Source organism: Protopterus annectens, chromosome 7.part1 (genome assembly GCF_019279795.1).
Source record: "Protopterus annectens isolate FY-2018-M chromosome 7.part1, PAN1.0, whole genome shotgun sequence".
Lineage (NCBI taxonomy): Eukaryota > Metazoa > Chordata > Ceratodontiformes > Protopteridae > Protopterus > Protopterus annectens.
In genome coordinates, this window is record NC_056740.1 from 479,871,236 (window position 1) to 479,897,725 (window position 26,490).

General features: G+C 44.2%; 1 protein-coding gene across 1 annotated transcript in view; it reads right to left on the minus strand.

The window, feature by feature from the left end:
* LOC122807832 (RNA-binding protein 5-like) overlaps positions 1–26,490 on the minus strand; it is a 1,001,232-nt gene that overhangs the window by 188,030 nt on the left and 786,712 nt on the right. The window contains exon 20 of the mRNA XM_044078931.1: positions 21,604–21,780. Coding sequence (XP_043934866.1) covers positions 21,604–21,780 — 177 coding nt within the window. The remainder of the gene's footprint in view (positions 1–21,603; positions 21,781–26,490) is intronic.

Sequence of the window (26,490 nt, forward strand, 5' to 3'; positions counted from 1 at the left end):
CATGCAGCAGACGCCATTACATCAGTTTTTCTTGCCCCAGATGTCAGGCGCCCCCCAAATGGGGAGAAAATAAAATTAGAAACACAAAAAAATATACTTCCAATCCCAAAAGCAAATGCACCAAAAGGGTTTTTAAGGCTAGTGAAAGAAAGTAGAGGTATAGCCAAAGAAAAATAGGGGGCTGGAGGGAGGGTAACCAGGACTGCAACAGTGAATACACTAACATCTACATTTATGGCAAGTGTACACAACTGTACTATGTTCGTGTTTCACTGTTGCAGTCATTACATTTGGGTAGATTCCCAAAGCAATGGTTGGGTGGGGGAGATGTATAGCATTAGTGCCAGCTATAAGGCTCTGCAGGACAGCAGTGGCAAAGGCAGCTCTGGATTTGGAGAAAAGTGGTAAATGGTAATGTTTGGTGAACATATGAACTGAGCTCCAGGTAGCAGCTTCTAGAATGTCCCTGGTAGGAACACCTCTGAGAAAGGCTGCCGAAGTAAATGCAGCCCTGGTGAAATGGGATCTGATTCCCTGGGGGATGGTCTTTCCATGGTGCATATAGCAAAAACGAATACAATGGCTTATTTATTTGGAAATGGTTTGCTTTGAAATAGCCTTTCCCTCTGCCCCTGCAGTAAATGCCACCAACAGTTTTTCCGATTTTCTTTGAGATTTTTTTCTGCTTAAGTAAAATCTAAGTTGTCAGTGCACATCCAAAGAATGCAGAATCCGCTCCCCCTTGTTCTGTGGATTGGGAAAGAAAGTTGGGAAATGAATTGTCTGATTAAGAGGCACACTGGATACCACCTTAGGCATGAAGGATGGATTGGTCCTGAGAGATACCCTGTCCGCATGGAAAATGATGAAAGGCTCCACTGCCATAACAGTCTGCAATTCTGAAATCCTTCCAGCTGAAGTGACTGCTAAAAGGAAAGCTGTTTTCCAGGAGAGAAATGTTTAAGTCTGCAGTAGCAGCTGGCTCGAAAGGAGGGAGAATGAGCTTTTCCAATACAAAATTGAGGTCCCAGGCAGGGGTTGGAGCTCTCCTGGGCGGTCTAAGTTTTTGGCCCCTCTGAAATACTGCTTTAGCAGGGGATGAGAGAAGAGGGAAGATTCTGTGTTGTAATGAGCTGAAATGGCTGAGGCATGGATTTTTATGGAAGAGAAAGACAGGCCCTTGTGAAGCATCTCAGTTAAGTATTGTAAACTGAGGAATGTTGGGCACTGCTGTGCTTATCCCCTGAGATGGATTCCATGCACAGTATCTGTTCCATTTGTCAGCATAAGATTTTCTAGTGCTAGGCCTTCACACCTTCAAAATGACACCCATCACAGGTTCGCTGAGGGATGCTAAGGGTGAATTTAGGTGATTAGCCACGCTGCAAGCTTCAAAGTTTGGAGCTGAGTGTGCAGAATTTGGTTGTTCTGCTGAGACAGTTAAATAAGGTGTCTGAGGTAGGTGCTACGTTGGACGGTGTGACACTGCGCAGTAGTGGGTACCAGTGCTGGCGAGGCCAGTCTGGAGCAATCAAAATCATTTTTGGTTTGTCCGGTTTGACTTTTAGTAGTACTATGGAGATCAGAGGCAGAGGGGGAAAGGCATAGACTGATAGGTTTTTCCAGCTGAAGGATAGAGCATCCACTTTCCAGGCTTTTTTGTGATGAGTTCTTGTGCAAAATTTGTCCAACTGATAGTTCTGGGGTGAGGCAAAAAGATCCATGTCTGGGCTCCCCCATTTCTGTGCCAACATGCTGAAAATCTGTGGTTCCAGTTTCCATTCGTGTGGGTCCATGAGATTTCTGTTTAGTTCGTCTGCCAGAGTTTTCAGCTTTCCTGGCAGGAACTTTGCTTGTAGTTGTACTTGATAGGTCAAGACAGTGTTCCGCAATGCCACTGCTAGTCTGCAAAGGGGGTAGGAGTGTGCACCACCCTGCTTGTTTATGTACCACATAACCGTGGTGTTGTCTGTCTTTATCATTAATCGTCCTGCAAGAAGGTAGTCCATGAAGGCTGTCAGTGCATTCTGTACAGCCAGCATTTCTTTGTGATTGATATAAAAGTGCATTTGATTTGGGCTCCATTTGCCCTGAATGCACTTCTCTGCCAGATGTGCCCCCCAAGCATAGTCTGATGCGACTGTAGTTAGGGTTTGGGCTGCAGGGGGTGGTATAAATGGCAGTCCCTTGTTTTGGTGGCAGGCCTCTGCCCAGCAAAGGAACTCTAGTTGCAGGCAAGGTATGATAGGAATCATTGCTTCCACGCTGTGACAATGCTGATGCCATAGACTTAAGTACCACTGAATTTCCCCATATGCAGTCTTGCGTATGGAATTAGAAGAATGCAGGAGGCCATGAACCCAAAGGCTTGCAGTATTTGCCTTGCAGAAAGCAGGGTTTTTGTGGCCACCTGTGTGAAGTAAGTTACCAACTGAATTTGTTTGCCTGGCGTAAGGAAAGTCATCTGGGCAGTTGTACTCAAGCTTGCACCCAGGAATGTCATTTTTTGAGAGGGTACCAGTTGGGATTTCTTTTAGTTTATAGTGTACCCTAGACAAGTTAGAACCCTTTTTACAAACATCAGATGGTTTAGAAGAGTGTCCTTGTTTTCTGCCTGAATTAGACAATCGTCCAGGTATGGATATATTTGGATATTTCTTTGCCTGCAAAATGCAATTACTGGAGCCAGGCACTTTGTAAAGACACTAGACACAGTAGATAAGCCAAAGGGCAGTACAGAGAACTGGTAATGCAAGTAGCCTGCTTTGAAGCGGAGGTATCTTCTGCAAGATTCCCTGATTGGGATATGCAGGTAAGCCTCTTAAATCCAGATTTGCCAACCAGGCATCTTTGCCTAGCATAGAAGTAGCTGAAGAGTCAGGATCTTGAATTTTGGAATGTCCAGGAAGATGTTTCGAGTAAATAAGTCCAGGATTGGACGCCATGATTTGTCTTTTCTGGGTATCAGGAAAAGTCTTGAATAGAAACCTTGTTCCCTTTCCTCTTCTGATATTGGATGAATAGCCCCCATGCTCATGAGGGAAAGTACTTGTTTCTGTGCCTCTGCCCACTGATTTGGGGGCAGGTCTGGCCATCCGTTTGGAATTGGCAACATGTGGAAATGAAATCTGTATCCCTGGGATACTATATTTAAAACCCATTTGTCCTGGGTTATAAGTTGCCAGTTTCTTGCATGAAGAGCCAGTTTTCCCCCCAAAGGGGCGGCTAAAAGTTAAGTGCTTGGTAAGTGTAAAGGGAAGTCATTAAGACTGCTTACCATAGGAGTGTGTCTTGTTGTTTCCAGATTTGAAAGAGGAGGAGGATAGACCCCATTGCTTTGTCCTGAAAGTCCCTTGTGACTGAAACCTGGAGCCTTTGGAATGTCTGGGTTTGACTTGAGTGGCTCTTGAAGAAATTGGAAAGGACCAGTTCTTAGTAGGCCAGTGCTTACTAAATCTTGGAGGTTGCACTTGTAAGAAATCTTTCACAGTTTGCATAGATTTAGCTTTATCTTCTATCTTTTTTAAAACTTCTTCAGCCTTATTACCAAAGAGACAGTCCTGTTGCAAAGGAGCATCCAACAATTTTGCTTTAACATGATCAGGCAGGTTTTGACCTTTGAGCCAAGCATGCCTTCTTAGCACAGACCCAGTTACAGCAGCCCTGCAAGAGGCGTCCAAAGAATCAAAACCACATTGCAAAGTAGGTTTTCCAACTTGTTCAGATGAATGCAGCAAATCCTGTAAATCTTTGTTTTCCACAGTCAGAAATTAACAATTTTCTGTTTAAGCAGTCCCATGCTGTTGATATTTTAGCATATGAAATATCAGGTTGTAGAAGCGTAAACCTTCTTACCCCATCTATCCAGCGCCCTGGAATCTCTATCATAAGGGGTAGAATTTTTAGCTGTAGAAGCCTTAATGTCCTTGGGACCCAGAGAAAAATGGTTTCAGGATATGCAACAGGATTTTTGAAAAGGAAGTTGTGGGAGTCAGGGACCCTGTAGTATCTGTCTGGCTTACAAGGAGCCACAGGGAGAGAATCAGGAGCCATACTAGATTCTGAGAAATCATCAACAATGTCTATGACAGGCATCACTGAAGGCCTATGCCGAGGAAGAAGAAAATCCCCAAGTCTTTTTTTAGACTCAGAGAAATCCTGGCTTCCGCAGTGGAAATGCTCCCTTAAGGTATGCAAAGTTTCCCCCAAAAGAAAAATCCTCAGGGGGAGAAGCAGAAGGAATTGAATCTTCTGCATCAAATCCTCATAAGTAGGTATAGACAATTCCTGAACATTAGAAGAGTCGGAAGAAATAGAATCCTGTTCTGAAGATTAATAATCACTGTCTTGCCTAGGCCTCTTAGAAGGGGGGGGGGGTTGGCTTCCCCTGATCAGAGTAATTAAATCTTCAACCATTTTGATAATTTGTTTTTTAGGCATAGGGGCCTGTACACGTGGCCCATGCGTCATTTTTTAGGCATAGGACGAGATTTTGGCCTTAGTTTTGAAGATGGTGTTGGTCTAATATACAAATCTGTAGGCCTGAAAACACCCTCAGAAGCCGGTGCCTGTACAGCAGCTCAAGATCCGTCCAAGGTGGAGACATCTGTGGGTTCCATAATTGAAGCATCTCACGGCATACTGGACTCCTAATGGGTCTCAGTAGAGGCCTGAGAATAAGAAACAGCGGGTATCAAGGGGTGCAAAAGCTCCTCACTGAGTACCGGCAAACTGGCCACTGGCTTAGGAGAAGCATTGTCAGCAGTTCTGGACCTCAACGGCCTGTCTCTTTCTTTGCGTTTTTTAGGTATTCCGGTAGTCGGATTGCTAACAGACATTTCTGGACAATTAAAGCGCAAGCCAAAATGTTTAGAAGCAAAAATGTACCGTTGTTTGATAGTGCGTTGATTAAATAAAGCACAAAACCGACAGCAAGGTACGTTATGGTCAGGGCCTAGACAAGGAATACAATACAAATGAAAATCCTTGAGGTATTTGCTTCCCACAAGTAATGCAATTATTAACTTTTACTGACATCGGTAAGGAGCAAGAAAAAGTTTCCCCAACGGGGTACTTAGCTTTTCAGTTGAAGACTTCGGATCTGAAACTCGAAAATTAGAAGTTATGTACTCACCATAACATTCCATCTGAGTAGGTAGTTCATTTGTCTGCAACCTGTGGGTTACGGATCCGATATCGGATCCGAGCCGGTAACTTGATAAACTTAAATACAATATATTCAAAGGACAGCTCATTCGTGCTCTCAGAATGACATCAGACTTTGCAGACATGATTGAGGAAGTTGCTTTCATCACAAATTTGTTTAGAGAGAGAGGCTATGATGAAAAACTTCTGACAGACACTAGCAAATATGTTATTGGTCAGTGGGGTAAGAAATATACACCTTTATTAGGTACTAATACCAACGAGTTGACACGCACTGTTACCAACATAGCTCAAGAGGATATGGTGGACACTAATACATACAGTAGAGCATGTATTATTGAATATGGTCCCCACTCCTATGTAGTAAAAGATATTATGAACAAGAATTGGGAAATACTATATAATGATAAAGAAATATGGAACATTCTTGGAAATAAACCCAGGTTTGTTTATAAAATGGGCAGAAATTTAAAACAGCTTTTTGAAAGCAATTACAAACATAGTCTGATTACTGACATGCACACAAAGAAATGTGGGGCATGCAATCAGTGTAAGGACATTTTAGATATAAGTAACCTAATTTTGGATAATATAAACAAGACACATGTGAGGTTTAGGAAAGGTAATTGTAACACTAAAATGATTATTTATCTAGCTAAGTGTATGTGCTGTTCCGCCTATTATATAGGAAGGACTCAGAGACAATTCAAAAAGAATTTATGCACATGGTTATAGTATCAAAACCAAGGATACCAAAAATGCTCTCTATAGGCACATTAATAAGGAGGGTCTCACACATCACTTTAAGTTTGCTATATTAGAAACAGTGATGGCTGACCCTAGGGGAGGTAACATAAAAAATGTGTTAGCCTATAGAGAATATTGGTGGCAGTTATATACTGATGCTATGATTGCACCAGGTATTAATGATTACATTTCAGTGAAACCAGCTTTAATGCTGAATGATTGAATTTCACTCAACTGTAAATATGCACATATTACGGGAGTTTTTAGTTTTGACTTTTTAAAAATTCTACTTTAATCTAGTGAGATTTGATAATTTTTTGTATATAATTTTTTGTATGAAATTTAAACTGATTATATCGCATTTATTATGTATAAATTGCATTGCATTTTATTATTAGTATGCTATGGCTTTAAGGAATTTTTTGGCGCCAATTTGAACAGTATTTAAAGTGTTTGTTAGCATTTGTACTTCGTTCTGATGAAGCTCATGTGATTTGAGTGAAAGCGCTAAACCTTTGGATAATAAATTATTCCTGTGGAGTTTTTACAACAGACTGGTATCGTTTTTTTCAGCTGTGCAGTGAGTAGACAGCGAGTGGCCACTACGTTTGTTTCTTCAGTTGTTCCAGTTGCTTGTTCTATTTTCCTTCAAGTTGTGGATGGATACCACTCGTAGTTCTACTGACTCTGTCCTACCCTGCAATGGTAGTGAACTCGCCGAGCTAAGAGCTGACTTGAATGCACTACGTGGGGAGGTCTCCAGATTATTGACATTGTTCAGCACAAATTTAAATAGAAACCAGCCTGATAACAGGATATCTGACAATGAGTCGCATTGTCCGTTAGACATTAATATTGGCAAACAAACTATCATTGCGGAAGCTGGCGCCGAGCAAAACCAAGTGGAGTCACGTAATGTAACGCCCACAACATCTTCTCCGGACATACCTAATGGGCAAGAAGAATATTCCAAACGTGGGTACAATATCGATCTACCGATTTCTGAGGGTAGAGTCGATCGTCATAAACTGGATGTCAAAGATTTTACTTTTGATTTTTCCTTCACCAATCTCGCTGAGGAAGCGAGAAGGACAGGCACTAAGCCTAAATCCACTCAACCCGTACGCACGTACAGCCAGGTTTCACATGGACCAGGTGGACCTACAGGTACTGTTCAGAATACGTGCAATAATATTTTTAATCAAAGTAAAAGACAGTATAATTTAAAGGACTTCTTTACCAAAGACTGTAATTTTAATAACAGTGATAAAGAGAATATTCATGTTCCTATGGAAATTCATGGTAACTTGAAGGATACTATATATCTATTTGGTAAGAAGCTGAATATTATTAATGCTGTCAAGCTAGACAGTGCTTATTTAACACATTGTATGTCTCATAAAATTGTACCTATGGGCCTACGTTTTTACAAGGAACCATTAGGTGTTGATATTAATAGTGAAACTAAGAAAGAATTTAATGAATTGTTTGATTCTTTTGGATTTGATTATATGAAGCTATTAATTAAGCACAATGATGTGAAACTTTGTAGAATTATGGCTGAGGTTGAAAGAATTAATCAAGTGATATTACAAGACCTAGCCTTCCCACAATGGGAAAATTTGTATAATAAACAGTTTGAATCTGCAGAATACAAAGCTAAAAAAGCATTGGAGAGGAAAAATAAAAAAGTGAATAGGGACATGGATCAATATTCACGTCATGAAATGTATAAATGGGATAAAAAAGATCACTTTCATAGTAGGGAAAGTAATTTTACAATGATTTTGTTGAGCAGGAAGTAAGGCATGATGCTGGGAGTAATAATGATTTTTTTCAGAAGTCCAAGAGAAGGTATCTTCCAAGATGGAAACAGGGGGGTGGATGGAAGAAGAAGAAATACTAAACAGTGGGATTGTTACCCATTCTACACAGGAGATCATTGCCACCCCGCAGGATGGCATTACTTATGAATATAAGAATTTTAAGATATTCAATTATTGTAATGTCCATCTGGATACTACACATTTTAGCCTTCTCTCCAAAGGTATGAATTTCATACCTACTACTCACTTTAACATTGTTGATAGTGTAAATGAATTGAAGCTATATACTAGAAAGTTAAATCTGGCTTTGATGTTTAAAGATCAACTTGAAACCACAGTACAAGAGGGGGAAATTAAAGAAAAAAAGTACATTCATTCCCAGCAACAACACATTGATACAGGTGTATGAAAATAAAGTTTCTAGGGAATTATACAGATACAATAATATAGCCAAACACAATAATGTGAATAAAAACCTTACACTTGATGAACAGAGATTATTTGACGAGCTAAGACATAACAAAAGTGTACGTATAATGAAACCTGATAAAGGTGGTGGAATTGTATTATTTGATGCCTCTTTATACAGTTCCATCATACATGACATCTTGCACTGTTCAGGAAACTATGAAGTAGTATCGATGAATGAGGTTAATTCAGCATACAGAAGGATAGACATGTTTCTTGATGATTTTTTGACGGAAGGTAGAATCACGGTAGATTTACACAAATTTATGGTGGTAGAATTCCCTTACATGGCCACCATTGTTGGCATCCCGAAGGTGCATAAAACATCTCTGAGCCCCTTTTCGCCCTATTATTTCAGGGAGCAGGTCAAAAACTTTTCCCTTAGGGGTGGTAATAGACACCTTCCTTAAATCTATTAGTTTGGGAATTAAACATCTGGTGAAAGATTCCTGGACATTTCTGAAGAACTTTCCCACAGATACCAAATGTCAAAATCTATTAATGTCATCCATTGATGTAGTAGATTTGTTTACATGCATCCCACATAGTGAAGGGATTACTGCCTTTACCAACAGCATGGTTAAACACTCCAAAATGAGTTGGGACAGAATTAGACTGATTTCAGAACTGATGAATATTGTATTAGACTACAATTACATATTTTTCGAGGGTGAAAGGTTTAGACAAACTCAAGGTGTAGCCATGGGGGCAGCTTGTGCCCCCATTTATGCAAATTTAGTGCTACTAGACTGGGAGGAGACTCATATTTAACAGCAAGTATTTTGAGAATATAGTCTACTACTCCCGCTATCTAGATGACATTTACATCCTGTGGAATGGTGATCATAAATCTTTGGATGATTTTGTTAAATATCTGAACAACAGCTCTACATTTTTAAAATTCACCTTTGAATGTAGTTCTACTGGAGTAGCTTATTTGGACACCCTTATATCGTATGATGGAGTGAAATTTAAATCAAGGATACACAGAAAAAGTACTTTTACTAATTCCTATGTGGAATACAACAGTAACCACCCTGATAAACTTAAATACAATATATTCAAAGGACAGCTCATTCGTGCTCTCAGAATGACATCAGACTTTGCAGACATGATTGAGGAAGTTGCTTTCATCACAAATTTGTTTAGAGAGAGAGGCTATGATGAAAAACTTCTGACAGACACTAGCAAATATGTTATTGGTCAGTGGGGTAAGAAATATACACCTTTATTAGGTACTAATACCAACGAGTTGACACTCACTGTTACCAACATAGCTCAAGAGGATATGGTGGACACTAATACATACAGTAGAGCATGTATTATTGAATATGGTCCCCACTCCTATGTAGTAAAAGATATTATGAACAAGAATTGGGAAATACTATATAATGATAAAGAAATATGGAACATTCTTGGAAATAAACCCAGGTTCGTTTATAAAATGGGCAGAAATTTAAAACAGCTTTTTGAAAGCAATTACAAACATAGTCTGATTACTGACATGCACACAAAGAAATGTGGGGCATGCAATCAGTGTAAGGACATTTTAGATATAAGTAACCTAATTTTGGATAATATAAACAAGACACATGTGAGGTTTAGGAAAGGTAATTGTAACACTAAAATGATTATTTATCTAGCTAAGTGTATGTGCTGTTCCGCCTATTATATAGGAAGGACTCAGAGACAATTCAAAAAAAGAATTTATGCACATGGTTATAGTATCAAAACCAAGGATACCAAAATGCTCTCTATAGGCACATTAATAAGGAGGGTCTCACACATCACTTTAAGTTTGCTATATTAGAAACAGTGATGGCTGACCCTAGGGGAGGTAACATAAAAAATGTGTTAGCCTATAGAGAATATTGGTGGCAGTTATATACTGATGCTATGATTGCACCAGGTATTAATGATTACATTTCAGTGAAACCAGCTTTAATGCTGAATGATTGAATTTCACTCAACTGTAAATATGCACATATTACGGGAGTTTTTAGTTTTGACTTTTTAAAAATTCTACATTAATCTAGTGAGATTTGATGATAATTTTTTGTATATAATTTTTTGTATGAAATTTAAACTGATTATATCGCATTTATTATGTATAAATTGCATTGCATTTTATTATTAGTATGCTATGGCTTTAAGGAATTTTTTGGCGCCAATTTGAACAGTATTTAAAGTGTTTGTTAGCATTTGTACTTCGTTCTGATGAAGCTCATGTGATTTGAGTGAAAGCGCTAAACCTTTGGATAATAAATTATTCCTGTGGAGTTTTTACAACAGACTTGTATCGTTTTTTTCAGCTGTGCAGTGAGTAGACAGCGAGTGGCCACTACGTTTGTTTCTTCAGTTGTTCCAGTTGCTTGTTCTATTTTCCAACGGGGTACTTAGCTTTTCAGTTGAAGACTTCGGATCTGAAACTCGAAAATTAGAAGTTATGTACTCACCATAACATTCCATCTGAGTAGGTAGTTCATTTGTCTGCAACCTGTGGGTTACGGATCCGATATCGGATCCGAGCCGGTAACTTGCTTCAAGCTAATGGACCAGAGCTCCTAGCTCCTCCCTTCACCCATAATCCCCTGCTAACCCTCCATGACCTGTTTGCCCCTCAATATATATCCAACAAAGGATATCTAAAAACTAATAGATCCGAAGAAGGTCAGGGGGAAGGAGGGGGGGATGGTTGCAGACAAATGAACTACCTACTCAGATGGAACGTTATGGTGAGTACATAACTTCTAAATCTGAAGTAGGATTGTTCATTTGTCAGCAACCTGTGGGACAGAGTCCCCAGCTACCTGCACCCTGGGTGGCCATCATGGAAGGATATTACGAAGCACCGCAGAGCCAAAGGATGCTCTCCCTCTAGAAAGCAGGTCTAGCTTGCAGTGGTTGATAAAGGTATGAGATGAAGCCCAAGTGGCTGCAGAACAAATATCATCCAAAGGAACTCTAGACTTGAAAGCTGCAGAAGTAGAAATGGAGCGAGTGGAATGAGCACAAACTCCTTCTGGTGCGGGTCTACCCTAGGCTTGATGAGCCAGTAGAATACATTGGGAAATCCAGCGAGATAAAGATACTTTAGAGATAGCTTTCCCCAAGTTAAATTTGGCAAAGGAAACTAACAGCTGGTCAGATTGTCTATGGCCAGCCGTCCTAGGAGTACAAAAACGAAGCTGCCTATGAACATCCAATGAGTGCAGCTTGTATCCACCCTTATTTTGATATTTAGGGAAGAAAACCAGTAAATTTATGGATTGGTTTATGTTGGTTTCTGATGCTATCTTGGGAAGAAAGGAGGGACTGATCCTCAGGTACACTATCAGGGTGAAAAATAAGGTATGGAGGTTTTACAGAAAGAGCCTGAAGTTCCAACACTCTTTTCGCTGAAGTAATGGCTACAAGGAATGCTGTTTTCCATGACAACAATTTGAGATCCACTGAAGCAGCGGGTTCAAATGGTGCAGTCAAGGCTTGAAGAACTAAAGTAAGATCCCATGGGGGTACGGCTTCCTTTACAGGAGGTCTAAGTAAAAAAAAGTACCCTTGAGAAAGGTTTTACACAATTTGGCTGACATCAAGGGCCCTGTATCATGTCCCACATGATAATGAGAAATGGCTGCCAATTGCACTCTGACAGTTGAACAACTAGCGCCTTCTTGAAAGAGTTCAGTTAGGAAGTCTAAAATGGATGGAAGAGGAGCCGTAAAGGGATCTAGCTCAGCCCAGATGAAAAAACATTTCCATTTACCGTGATACACTTTCCTGGTGGAGGGCTTATGCGCTGCCACGAGGATGGCTTTGACTGGTGAACAGATACCGGGAGTCCTAACTAGGAGTGGAACTGGAGCAACCAAGCTGTCAGTTTCAGATTGTCCAGGTTTGGAGTTGGCAAGTCCAATGGATGGGAGATGAGAACCGGAATGGGATCTAGAATCCAAGGGTGATTCACAAGGTGAGACCACAGGTAAGGGAACCAAATTTGTCGAGGCCAGAATGGGGCAATGAGAATCATTTTGCTCCCCAACCGCGAGGCTTTCTGTAAGAGTTGTATCATCATTGGAAGAGGAGGATAGGCATATAGTAGACCGGGTGGCCAAGCATGCACCAGAGCGTCTCTTGGAGATTCCCCTGGTGGGGGGATTAGAGCGAAGAAATTGTCGCATTTGGCGTTTGATGGAGATGCAAAAAGATCGCAGCAGGGTTGCTCCCATGTTGCGAATATCTGCTTCACTACTAGAGGATTGAGAGACCACTCGTAAGGGGTAAGAAGGGTGCGGCTGAGCTTGTCCGCTAGGATGTTGGTCCTCCCCGGAATGTGCGTTGCAATCAAAGCAGTTGGTGGAGATCGCCCATTCCCACACACTCATGGCTTCGTGGCAAAGAGGATAAGATCTGGTTCCCCCCTGTTTGTTGATATACCAGACCACTGACATGTTGTCCGAGTGAATTGCAATCGTTCCTGCGGGGAGGAAGCTCTGAAGTGCTTGCAACGCCAACAACACTGCTCTCATCTCCAGAACGTTGATATGCAGGGAGGTCTCTGTATCGTTCCACGTGCCTTGGACTGTCCTGCCTGAGTAATGCCCCCCCCCCCCACCCGAGGCGGGAAGCGTCCGTGGTCACCGTGGCGATAGGGGGAGAGGTGCAGAAGGGACGGCCCGTATGGAAGTTCGATGCTTGGAGCCACCATAGTAGCACCCTTCTGCAAGCCTTGCTGATAGCAATGGGATGGTGGAGAGGAAGGGATAGGAAGGACCATTGCACTAACAGAGTCACTGCAGGACTCGCATGTTCAAACGGGCGCATGGAAGGAGTGTAATCGCTGCCGCCATGGAGCCTAGTGCCCTCAGGATCAATTCTGCTGGTGAAGCCTCTGAATGAAGGATAGCCCGCACATGAAGTTGTAGATTTCTGATTCTCTCGGCAGTTAGGAAGGCTCGCAAATCTCTGGTGTTTATTCTGGCACCTATGAACTCTATGATCTGTGTTGGAGCCAGTAGAGAATTGCCGACATTGATAGTAATGCCTAGTTGTGGGGCTAGATGGAGAAAGAAGTCTCTGGCCGAGCAAAGTAGATGCCTTGTTGGTGCGGTCAGGAGCCAGTCATCCAGGTGCGGGAAGTCCTGAATTGCCTGGAGTCTCAGGTGGGCCGCAATCACTGCTAACACTTTGGTGAACACCCTGGGGGCTGTGGTGAGGTCAAAGGGAAGGACCCTGAACTGGTAGTGACTGGCTCCCAGCCGAGGACGAAGGAACCTCCTGGATCGTTTGTCCATTAAGATGTGGTAATACGCATCCTTGAGGTCTATAGAGCACATCCAATCGTTCTCCCTCAAAAGGGAGACGATAGATTGAAGAGTGACCATTCGGAATTTTTCCTTGGTTACTGACAGGTTCAAGCGGGAAAGGTCTAGAATGGGTCTCAGATCCCCCGTCTTTTTTGGCACCAAAAAGAACCTGGAGTAGAACCCTAATCCGAGCTGGTCTTGGGGGACGGGCTGGATGGCTCTTTTTCTTAGCAGCTGCTGTATTTCTGCTGCTGCGGCCTCCCTGTGATCGGGTGGTACATCCGGGAGGTTCTTGGATCGGGGGACATGAAGAATTGGTATTCTGCATCCTCTGGATATGATGCGAAGCACCCAGCGGTCTGTTGTGATGGACTCCCATGCCGCTAGATGTTTCGAAAAACGCCCCCCGACTGCCTCCAGAGTGGAGCAGCCGAGCAACCCCTCAGGGTTGCTGCGCGGGACGCTCAGAGAAAGGTTCTCTGGACCCAAAATTTCTCGGAGCCCCTCTGCCCCTGGGGCGACATCCTCCCTGTCCACCTCTGCCACGGTAGGACTGGTTGTCCGGAGCTGGTTGGGAATGTTGTGATTTCCGGAACCACATCTTCTTCTGACCCTTCTGGTTCCTTGAAAAGGACCGCTGGGGAGCAGAGAAGCGGACTCAGACGGCAGACGTCTTCCCGTCCTTCTCACTCTGGACAAGCGTCTCGCGAACTGTTTTGCCAAAAAGGGCAGAACCATCAAAAGGGGCGTTCGCAAAGGACGCTTTAAAGGGCTCCGTAAAGTCACAATGACAGAGCCAGGCCTGACGTCTCATGACTAGGCTTGCTCCGCTAGCCCTAGCGGCTCCCTCTGTGGCGTGGGACAACAGCCGCATAGAGGTGTTTGAAATAGATCTCAGAGTGGCCATTTGGGTGGAGTACAATTGTTTATCCTCCTCCAACATGGACTCAGGGGGGGATGCAGCGTATTCTTTGATAAGATCCTGCTGCATCCTGATGACATGTGCCATATAGTTCAGAGACCTTACCGAGAAGGTCGCTGAACTAAAGACTCGCTTCCCTAAGCGGTCCATCAAACGGGACTCTGCTCGGTGGATGGACTGAGGGACTCTCCTGAGCCAATTCCCTCTTTGTGGCTGCCGCCGTCTACATGACATCTACAGGGGGGCCCTTACTCCAATGTGACCGGTCTGAGGGGGGGCTAAGAATCCTATCCGGTCGCTTCGGTATTGGCTCCACGGTGTCCGGATCCTTCCATGCCCTGGTGGTAATGAGGTCCACCAGGGGGTCGGCTGGAGGGGACACCCAGGAGGTAGACTGGCCTGCCTCGAATGCCTCCAGAAACACGGACTCGTCAGAGGAAGACTTGGGGGCAGACCACCCACCTCTGATTCTAAGCATCTCCATGATGTCTCCAAAGGAGACATCCTCAGGGGGTGATCTTGGGGAGCCTTCCCCTTCCTCCAAGTCAGTGTCCTCGGTTAAGGACTCAGTGGAGTCCACGTGCCTCCTTCTGCACTTATGCTTGCGGGGAGCTTCCTCGGGGGACTGTCCGAGGAGGCCTCGCCAGCAACATCTTGTTCCAATGGAACTATCTGTGACATCGAAGCAGGCTGTCCCTTTGGCCGGGTGATGGAAGCCTGGCCCAGCAGAGAGGGAGTGCAGGGAGGAGTCGATGCAAGGACCGGGGGTCCGGATGCTCTCAACAGAGCCCTCTCCACAACATCGAATGCAAAGGGAGAGCCACTCTCCAATGGATCCGAAAGTCGGCTCCCACTCGGATCCGATGAAGGGATCGGAGCCGGCGCCGAGACCATCGGATCCGAGGGACCAGTGTGCTCAGACCTGGACGGAGCGAAGGCACACTGAATCCCGGATCCGGCTCGGACCACGGCTCCGAGAGGTCGGATCCGACAGACTCGAGGGTAGGGTCGGATCCGGTACCACGGTCGGCGCCGACCCACCCCGGCTCAAGGCTGCTCAGCTCGGCTCCGAACCCGGGTAGCGGGTCGGAGAAGGAGCAATTGGGTGGAAAAAAGGTGTCGACCCCCCCCCCTGGGGGGGGGGGCAAGAGCACTTACATCTGCAGCTGGGCCTGGATGAACCTTCGCATCATCCGGTCCAAGTCTGCATCTGATAAGCTGAAAGTGAATCTCAAAGAGGCCACCGAGGCAGGCCTGGAATGCCACCTCGATGACCTCGAAGGAGATCGGGTCTCCTCCTCCTCGGGCCCCAGGGAGAAAGAAGGGGATCGGAGCCAAGGAGGAGACCTAGAAACAGTGGAGGGAGAAGCCCGCTTAGTTGGCAGGGCCGAAACGGAGGTCTCGGCCTGCCGCTTGTGGTGCTTCTCCCTCTGTTTCTCCCTCCTGGCCTCCGTCCTCCGACACTTTAGCGGGAGTTTGAGTCCCAGTCGGAGGCAGGGGGGCAGGAGTGGCAACCACCACAGGCTGTGATGGAGCCACGGGAGCAGCAGAGGTAGCGGAGGCCGAAGCTGAATCCGGGCCTAGAAGTCCCGCCAGGACCAGCTTCGACCTCCGTTCTTTCAGTGCCCTGGGGTTGAACGCTGCACAGATAGTACAGCCCGAGGAGAGGTGGTCAACCCCAAGGCACCGAACGCACAGAGTGTGGCCATCAGCTGGGGAGAGCTTATGGCCACACTCGGTACATTTAGAAAATATGGCTTTTGGGGCCTCAGCCATTCCCTTTTTTTTTTTAATCCAAAAAAGAAAGAAAAACAACTACACACACACAGGCCCCAAAAGACACACAACAAACACTCGCACACTAGCAACCAGCGAAGGGAGGGTATTAATTAAAAAATAAGGAACCTAACTCAGACACACTTTACAAGTACTACTTTAAACTAAAAAAGAATTTACTGACTAGAAATAATTAGAAAAAGTTAACTTTTTCCCACTTATCTGACAGAGCTCAAAAAGATCCAGCCATCACAAGCGCGGCAAACTAGATCTGAGGTCATGGAGGGTTAGCAGGGGATTATGGGTGAAGGGAGGAGCTAGGATCCATTAGCTTCTAACAAGTTGCCGGCTCGGATCCGATATCGGATCCGTAACCCACAGGTTGCTCACAAATGAACAATCCTACTTCAGATCTAAAATTTCAGGAGTCGGCTGACCAGCACTTGCTAACTGCTTCTGCTTCGGACACCGCACGGCAAGAAAGATTGATGTAATGGCGTCGGCTACATGTTTTATACTCCTGACGTCATGGGACAGCAACTGACGCAGGACCCAAGACTTTGTTAATCAGGCCGACTGAGGGCAACCTGCCAGCAGATTACACAAATGTAATGACTGCAGAAGTGAAACACGAAGAACATCTGGTAATGATTGGCTCCCAGCCGGAAGGGCAGATGATCCCTGGATGGCCAGGCCATTTTTATGTGGTAAGACGCATTCTGGAGATCTATCGAGCACATCCAACTGTCTTTCCCTAAGAAGGGAAGTACTGACTGAAAAGTGACCATCCGAAACTTCTCTTACTTTACAGAGTTGTTTAGCCTGCTGAGGTCTAATATAGGTCTCCAGTCCCCTGGCTTTTTTGGAACTAAAAAGAATCTTGAGTAAGTTCCGGATCCTGTCTGGTCTGCTGGGATTGGCTGGATGACTCTTTCTTAGCAACGTTTGGAGCTCTACTGTTGCTTGTTCACTGTAACTGGGTGGAACGTCCTGGATTTTTCTTGTTGGTAGAGGGGGTGCGGCGAATGGGATGAAGTATCCTCTGGAAATTATACTTTGTACCCAGCTGTCATTTATTTGAGCCAGGCGTCTGGGTACAAAGGTAAGCAATCCCTGACTGCCTCCAGAGTAGGAGAGTAGGGCCTCCTTTCAGGAGCACTGGTAGGGGTTTCCCAAAGAAGTGATCTCTGACACCCTGGTTTTGCAGACCCCCCTCTGCCAAGAGGACGGCATCTTCCATTATTGCCCCTTCCTCTGCCCCTGGAGGGGGTTCACCACGTGTGTCCAGAAAGGTTCCTTGGGCTTTTCGATACCACAGTTTTCCTCCCTTTTGACCTTTGGGGTAGGGTCTGGTAGGGGTGGAAAAACAGACTCAGACAGCAGATAGCCTTTCCCTCTTGCTCACACCTGGTCAAAGTTTCCTTAACTTTGGGCCCGAAAAGGGACGAGCCATCAAAGGGAGTATTCACAAAGGATAACTTGAAGGGCTCCGTGAAGGAAAACATGCGCATCCAGGAGTGTCTCTGAGCAACACCTGTACCTGCCGCCCTACTCGATCCATCTGCTGCATATGAAATGAGGCACATGGACGAGTTCACTATGGAGTTGAGGGTAGGAGGATGGATAGACGAGGAGGTTTCAGGCATTTCCTTTTTGGTGGCTGCGACCACTACCATGGCATCAACTGGCACACCTTTTGACAAGAAAGATTTATCCTGGGGGCAGATATAAACTTATTAGGCCTCCTAGGGGCAAGCTCCATAGTATCCGGAGACTCCCACGCCCTTTGTGAGACCAGCTGCATAAGCTCATCGAAGGGCGGAGATACCCAAGAGGTGGAGGGCTGAGACCCGAAAGCCTTCAGGAGAACAGACTCGTCCTCAGTAGGGATTTTGGACTGCCAGTCACCCCTTTGCCTAAGGATTTCAAGTATCTCAGCAAATGAGATATCTTCAGTGGGAGCTTCTGGTGAGGTCTCGGATGAGCAGGGACTACCCAATGAGGCTTCCTGAGACTCTGGGTCTCTACGCTTGGTCAGGATCTGTAAGGCAGGAGCAGACAGCCACTTTGGGGGAGGAGGAAGCCAGAACAGAGATAGAGGATCTTAGGAGACAAGTCTTCTCATGGCATAGAAGGCTCCTTTGAGCCGATGCAAGGGAACCAATGAATCCGAGGAAACTGTCGATACCCCATGGCACTGGGACAGTGGGCTCCAAGCCAGAGGTAGGAGCAGAGCTCACCCGAGCCGAAGCCCTGAGAGGCAGAGATGGAACAGACAACTCGTTCTGACTATCATCCCTGGACTCAACCAGAGTGTGTCTGCTCCTAGAGTCCTCGATCGGCACCAAGGATGTCAGAGTGAACGGAGCCGAAAACACTGGAGCAGGCGTCGGCTCTGAAGGTTCCACAAACAAGTACGACTCCTCCGGCTCCGAAGGACCAGTATGGCTTTGAGGAACAGTTTTAGCTGGTATAAATATTCGGCTCCGAAGCCAGTTGGGTTGGAGCTGATAACATTTCTGCAAAGGCCGGTGCCTGTAACAGCTTCTACACCACACGATCCACATCCAGATCAGAAAGGCTAACAGAGGACCGAAGGTGGTACCAACTGTAATAATGGACTCTCAGGAATGTAGGACTGGGGACCAGCTCCAAAAAGAAGAGCCTGCCAGGTTCCGATGTCTGTGGAACCGAAGTCGAAGATTTCTTTGATTTTTTGTCTCAGAAATCTTAGAAGACTGAGGACTTGCTGGATCCATCGTGGTCACTCAAAGCTTCTTGGAAGGAGGGTTTCAACAAACCTCTGTCTATTAATTTCCTTTTTCGCTCCTATAGGACTCTGGAGAAGGAGTGGCATATGGTGCAGCTATCCTGTAAATGCAAAGCTCCTAGACAGTACACACAATTGACATGGCTGTCAGTTACAGACATCTTTTGGTTACATTTAGGGCACTTTTTAAAGCCTGACTTGGGATCTTACCTTGTTGTTGTGTCTTTCGGCTTTTCCCGGTTAGGGGTCGCCACAGTGGAACTCTGGTCCGCTAATGATTAGCAGTAGATTTTTACATGCCGAGTTGTCGGCCCTGACGCACAACCTTCAACAAAGGTACACCCATTCACGCATGTCTCCACACAGAAGACGCTCTAGCTGAAAATCGAACAGGACGTCTTACTGTGAGGCGACAATGCTACCGCAGCACCACCACCGCAGTACTTGGGATCTTGCCTTGGGCAGACATTATTATATCAGACAGGAAATTACTATCAACTACAAAAAAATCCTTAACAGCAATTATCAAACAAAAAGCCCTTTAAAAATGTCAGGCTAAGTCACACACACACACACACACACACACCGACCAATAATAATCTAAATATTAAAGTAACAGAAAAACTGTCTAAAGCACAGAATTTTTAATGCTAGGCAGACTATACTGTTATCTATTTTAAACACACACTAAATAGTAAACCTATGTAAGGTTTTGTATAAGTTGTGACAAAGGGTCACTGACTAAGCACACTCTTTAAACTAGGCCTACAAACAGGCCAACTAGAAATTTAAAGCACACTAGGGGAAGATAATACAATATAGGTAAACACACAATTAAGCTATAAGACCTTTATAAAACTATCTAAAACTACGTAAATATCAATACAAGTAAGAAATGTATGAAAAAAGTTTTACTGGCCCGAGCTACCGTAGAACCTCCGATCTGTTGCAGCAGCAAACTAGATCTGAGGCAACTAGGTGCATCATGGGACAGGGACTTGGCCTCGAGCTATTTGAGGACCTCGAGCTTTGCAACTGGCCGACTCTGAGCTGAAAGATTGGCTCCGAACCCATCAGTAAAGAATGAACGGTGAGATAGAATTTCACATTACGTATTTATGTTTGGAATCAGAATTGTGCCTATGCTAGATGTATGACAAAAAAGTAGTTGTACACTCAACTTACAACTGTAGATGTTAAATTGCAGTTACCTCAGCAGTCATTACTTGAGGGAACTCTGGTGCAGCTGGGTGGTCTTAACCAGAAAGACCAAGTGAAGAATCCCTCCCCCAAGAAGGCCAACGCCACCTCATCACAAATGTCTCCAGGCTCTTGACACAAAGCTGGGCATCCTTGGATCTTTCTTGCTTTCCCAACTGTACGGGTTGACTATGCATAATACAAGAACCTACTGCTTTCAGGAAGGCTCAAGCCTGATTAGCTGCCTAAGAGAGCCAAGCTCTATTCCCTGCCCATGAGATTCTCATCTTCCTAAAGTACTGGAGCAAAAAAATTATGGCAGAAACATGACAATAATTATATTAAAAACCTTTAAAATTTTGACATACAAGAATGTTAACACTACATCTTCACAAGTTTCTTGATTACTCCACTAGTGCCGAAGAACAAATCAAATTTCTGTGTCCAATCCTAATTTCCTAAACTTCTTGCAACAAATTAGTTCCTGGTGCTATCATCTGGCAACATTTTTCCACTGAGAAAGTATTGCTGTGTAGTTGCACTTACTGTAACAGCAGATGCTCAAATTCCATACTGCTATAGTAGCCTATTGGCTATACAGGTTGCTTCCTGCCTTGTTTCCAAAGCGAAGCAAAACTGACTAGAATAGTAAAGGCTCTCCTTCCTCCATGACACCAAAGTCCGACTGTTTAAGGGAAGAATTTATCCTTCTGGCATGAACAGCATTAGCTGGGACTGAAAGACTCCACCCTGCACACAGCAGCCTTGATGAACAGAGATAATGCCTTGACCCAGTAGTGAGTGTTGCCAGGACATGCACCCTCAGTCACACAACACCTCTGGTGCACAGAAACAATGCCTCGTCCTGGTGAATGATGCCAGGACATGCACCCTCAGTCACACAACACCTCTGGTGCACAGAAACAATGCCTCGTCCTGGTGAATGATGCCAGGACATGGACCCTCAAGGCACGCAGCACCTTTGGTGCAGAGAAGATATGCCTCGACTATGACCCAATTAACCAGAGTTTAATTTCCAGCTTACTTTTCCAAGCAACTGACTTGCTGACACCAACCTCCAAATAGAATTAAAATGGCAGACTTCAGTGGTGCTCTCAGAAGAGACTAAAAATTTGTGTGTTAAAGCTGTCACCAGGAAACACAAACTGGCATTCTCACCAAGTAGTCTTAAAAGGGTACTGTACAGAAAACTTCAAACCAACACCATAAATAAAATGAAACTGTTTACCTGGAAATCATCCCTTATAAAATAAGTTCTGCAAACTATACTGCTCTGAGCAAATAATTCTACCAGACAGTACTTCCTTGTCACCCTTGATAGGGCAGCTTTTGTTTAATGGGCTTACCTGGTTAAATTCCAGGTCAGCAGTGGCAAACACTTTCAGCACAAATTCCATTAATTACCTTATGCAAATCTGATAACTGCTGATGTCTGATCAATGCCTCTTTATTTGGGAACTGCCTTCTACACAGCAAACAGGCCATTTTTTTCCAGTCAGTCAACTTATCAACTCTGTCATCTTTTTTTTCTGGCTCTTCCTCATTATCACTGTCCCCGCTGTATGCAGCAACCAGTCCAATCTAGTAAAACAGAATAGGAAGTGGATCACAAAGAGGTCTTTCACCATGTTAACATACTTTTGGTACAAATATAACTATATACATGTAGCTTCTTATTTTTATAGATATAATACATGCATTTGTTTTAATAGTTTTTATTATGGTACTATCCATTTAAACAATTGTGAGATGAGCAAATTAATTGATGCTGTTCTCTGATTGGGGCAGTGTTGCATTTTTTTTTTTTTACTCTGAATTATACTTATAGTGATGTAATTGTACTGTTGTATACACACTAAAGGGCACACGCCTGAAAGCATTGTGATTTTGAGTTTTAGTGAACAAACTCAACACCTATTCAGCGTTTCCAGCTCCTGGAATATTTTCTGTTCAGTCGTTTAGATATACTCACCACGTCAGAATCCTGGTTAGATATACTCACCACATCAGAAGCCTGGCTGCAGTACACTTTTTACATGCAAATTAGATAAGACACATGTTCGCATTTTCAAACTATTTACCTTCCAAGGTAAGGGCAGTTGCAGGATGCTCAACAAGCCATAATAGTGGCTCATACTGTCCTTTGTTCAGGATTAGAAAGTAGACATGACTTAAGATCTCTTTGAATCCTCCCCAGTAAGGCTTGCCAACTCACTCAAGATACAATGGAAAGAGAAGACTATAAGGATGAGAAAGTACCAAGTTTCCAAAGGAGGTGTACTAGACTGCAGACAGACCAAGAGGTGTGGATGGCAGGCAGACCTATTTTAGAAGAATTATTACGAAATGTATGCCTCCAACACCATACTTACATGAAATGTCGCTGTAGTACAACTCCTCATGAGTATCAAAGCAGCTTGCTACTCAAAAACAGACTGGTCCCATAAGAGGTAGAATATTAAGATACAATCTAATGGACACAGCCAGCCTGTAAATGGTTCATCTCCCAGACCCCTGCTTGTAAATGTTTCATCTCTTGTGCTTACACTTATCAAGGATACAGATTCTTGCCAGAGATTTGGGATGCATAGCTAGGCTTAAAAAGGGCCCTGTGGGATGCATGGCTAGGTTTAAAAAAGCCCTTGAGGTCATTAGCCTAGAATATAGCAATCAACTGTCCCAGCTTCTGTTCCTCATACCTAAAGTGCAATGCTTAAACTGTGGGAATGATGGTCCAGGTTTCTGTCTCCCAGATACTCAGACATAAAACATGTTTAAAGAAAGCAGATGTAGCTATCCTAATTGAATTTACTCCACTCCCTGCTTTCCAGTGCTTTATTATGATGGTCACAACAGAAGGCAACAATTACAGATCCACTGTGATAAGATATGCTATGTGCTTCTTTGCTGGGCAATAGTAGTTTATAACTCTACTTGCTGTTTTTTTTTTCCCAACATCTCTACAGTACAGTTTTGTACCTACCATAAATGTAATTGTTCGAGTGTATTCACTGCTGCAGTCATTACACTTGGGTTATCCTGCCGTCAGGCGGTCCCGCTGTCGGCAAGAGTTCCAAAGTCTTGGTCCGGCGTCGGTTGCTGTCGCTTCTTCCTGACGTCAGTGCGCCATGGGTATACAAGATGCAGCAGACGCCATTTTCGTCAGTTTTTCCTGCCCCAGATGTCAGGTGCCCCCACAAAAAGATAGGCAATACATATTGCTAATAAAACGTACATGAAAAATAAAAAAATACCTTCAGTTACAAGCAAATACACCACATAGGTTGTATAGGGTAGAAAGGTATAGATAAGTCCCAGCTAAGAAAGTGGGGATGGAGGGAGGGTAACCTGCACTGCAGCAGTGAATACACTAACATCTACATTTATGGCAGGTACAAAACTGTACTATGTTCGTGTTTCACTGCTGCAGTCATTACACCTGGGTTGAATCCCAAAGCTGAGGTAGGGTGGCTGGGTCTATAAAGGATTCGGGGTGGCTATGAGGCCCTGCAGCACTGCAGTGGCAAAGCCAGCTCTGGATTTAGAGTAAAGAGGCAAGTGGTAATGCTTGGTAAAGGTGTGCACTGAACTCCAAGTTGCAGCTTCCAAAATATCCTTGGTAGGTACTCCTCTAAGGTAGGCAGTTGAAGTGGCTGTTGCCCTGGTGGAATGTGGCCTAATGTTGCTAGGTACAGTTTTTCCATGCTGTGTGTTAGCAGAAACAGATGCAGTGTCCAATCCACTTTGAAATGGTCTGCTTTGAAATAGCCTTTCCCTGTGATCCTGCAGCATATGCTACAAACAATTGCACAGTTTTCCTGAAAGCTTTTGTTTTGTCCAAGTAGAAAGGTAACTGCCTGTGTATGTCCAATGAGTGCAGAAGTCTCTCCCCTTTATTCTGGGGATTTGGATACAATGTTGGCAAGTGAATAGTTTGGTTAAGAGCCACACTGGATACCACCTTTGGCATAAATGTAGGGTTTGTTCTTAGAAACCCTGTCCTGATGAAAAATGATGAAAGGTTCCACTGCCATTAGTGCCTGTAACTCAGACTCCGTGCTGAGGTTATTGCCAGAAGCAAAGCAGTTTTCCATGACACATTTTAATTCTGCAGAATTGGCTGGCTCAAAAGGAGGTAAAGTTAGTTTATCCAAGACAAAGTTGAGGTCCCAGGTTGGTGTTGGTGCTCTCAGGGGTGGTCTTATGTTTTTAGCCCCTCTGAGGTACTGTTTTAATAATGGATGAGAGAAGGTAGGAGGATCCGTGTTGTAATGAACTGAGATGGTAGAGGCGTGGATCTTAATGGATGAAAAGGATAGGCCTTTGTCCAGCATCTCAGTTAAGTATTGTAGTATCTGAGGAATGTTTGGAAAAAAGAGGGTCAAAGCTTTGAGCCTGGTTCCAGGCACAGAATCTCTTCCACTTTTCTGAATAGGATTTCCTGCTGCTGGGCCTCCTGGCCTCAAAAATGACATCCATAACAGCTTTAGAGAGAGGTGTTGGCTGCTTGGCTAAGTAATCTGCCATGCAGCCAGGTTTAAGGTTTTGAGCTGGCTGTGCAGGATCTGATTGTTTTGTTAAGTCAGAAGATGAGGAATTTGAGGCAAAATCCATGCTGGGCCTTGAGCCAAGTTCTTTAAGATTGGGTTCCAGTGCTGGCGTGGCCAGTCTGGGGCAATCAGGATCATTTTTGGCCTTTCTTGTCTGGCTTTTAGGAGTACCTTTGAATGGAGAGGCAGTGGTGGGAAGGCATAAACTTTTAGGGTTTTCCAGCTGAACGAGAGCGCATCCACTTTCCATGCTTGTGTGTGGTAAGTCCTTGTGCAGAATTTCTGTAGTTGGCAGTTCAGAGGGGATGCAAAAAGATCTATGTCTGGGCACCCCCATTTTTGTGTTATGCTGAATACTTGTGGATTCAATTTCCACTCGTGAGGATCCATGATGTTTCTGCTTAAGTCTGCCAGAGTATTTTTCTTTCCTGACAGGAATTGTGCTAGGAGATGAACTTGGTAGGTCAGTGCTGTGTTCCACAAAGTCATGGCTTGTCTGCAGAGGGGATAGGAATGAGTGCCCCCTTGCTTGTTTATGTACCACAAAACTGTGGTGTTGTCCGTCTTCAGTAATAGTTTTCCTGGATGCAGAAGGTCCTTGAAAGCTGTTAGGGCATTTTGTACAGCTAGCATCTCTTTTTGATTGATATGAAGATGCATTTGGTCTGCGGCCCACTTGCCCTGAATACATTTTCCTGCCATGGGTGCTCCCCAGGCGTAATCCGAAGCATCTGTTGTTAGTGTCTGCCTGGCTGTGGGTAAAGTGAAAGGCTGTCCCTTGTTGTGGTGGCATGCCTGTGCCCACCATCGAAACTCCTGTTGTAGGCAGGGAATAAGTGGTATTACTGTTTCCAATTTGTGACAGTGTTGAGTCCAAACACTTTTTAGGTACCATTGTAATTTCCTCATATGCAGTCTGGTATATAGTATTAGTAGTATGCAGGACACCATGAACCCCAAGGCCTGCAGAATTTTTCTTGCAGGGAGTTGGGTTTTTGTTGCCATCAATTGAAAGTACTGAGTCAGTTGTCTGCTTGTCTGGCGTGAGATAAGCCATCTGGGCCATTGTATTTAAGCTGGCACCCAGGAATATTATCTCTTGTGAGGGAACTAGTTTTGACTTACTTTCGTTTACTGTGCACCCTAGGCAAATTAGCAATCTGAAAAGCCAGATGCTTTTGAAGGATGTTCTTGCTCTCTGCTTGAATAAGACAGTCGTCCAAGTAGGGATATATTTGAATTCCTTTTTGTCTGCAAAATGCAATTACGGGTGCCAGGCATTTTGTGAAGACCCTGGGCGCAGTAGATAAGCCAAAGGGCAGTGCAGAGAATTGGTAATGCATTGTGCCAGCTATGAATCTGAGGTATCTTCTGCAATTGTGTCTGATTGGGACATGCAGGTATGCCTCTTTGAGGTCCAAAGTAACAAGCCAAGCCTTCTTGCCCAGCATGGGAAGAAGTTGCTGTAGTGTCAACATTTTGAATTTCGGAACATCCAGGTAAGTATTTAGAGTAGATAGGTCCAGTATGGGTCTCCAGGCTTTGTCCTTTCTGGGGACCAAGAAAAGTCTTCAGTAAAATCCTTGTCCTTGTTGTGGCACTTTTTGAATAGCTCTCATGTCCATGAGGGCTGTAATTTGTTTTTGTGCCTCTGCCCATTGATTTTGTGGCAGGTCTGGCATTCCTTTTGGCCTTGGTAGTGTGAGAAAGTGGAACCTGTAACCTTGAGACACAATATTCA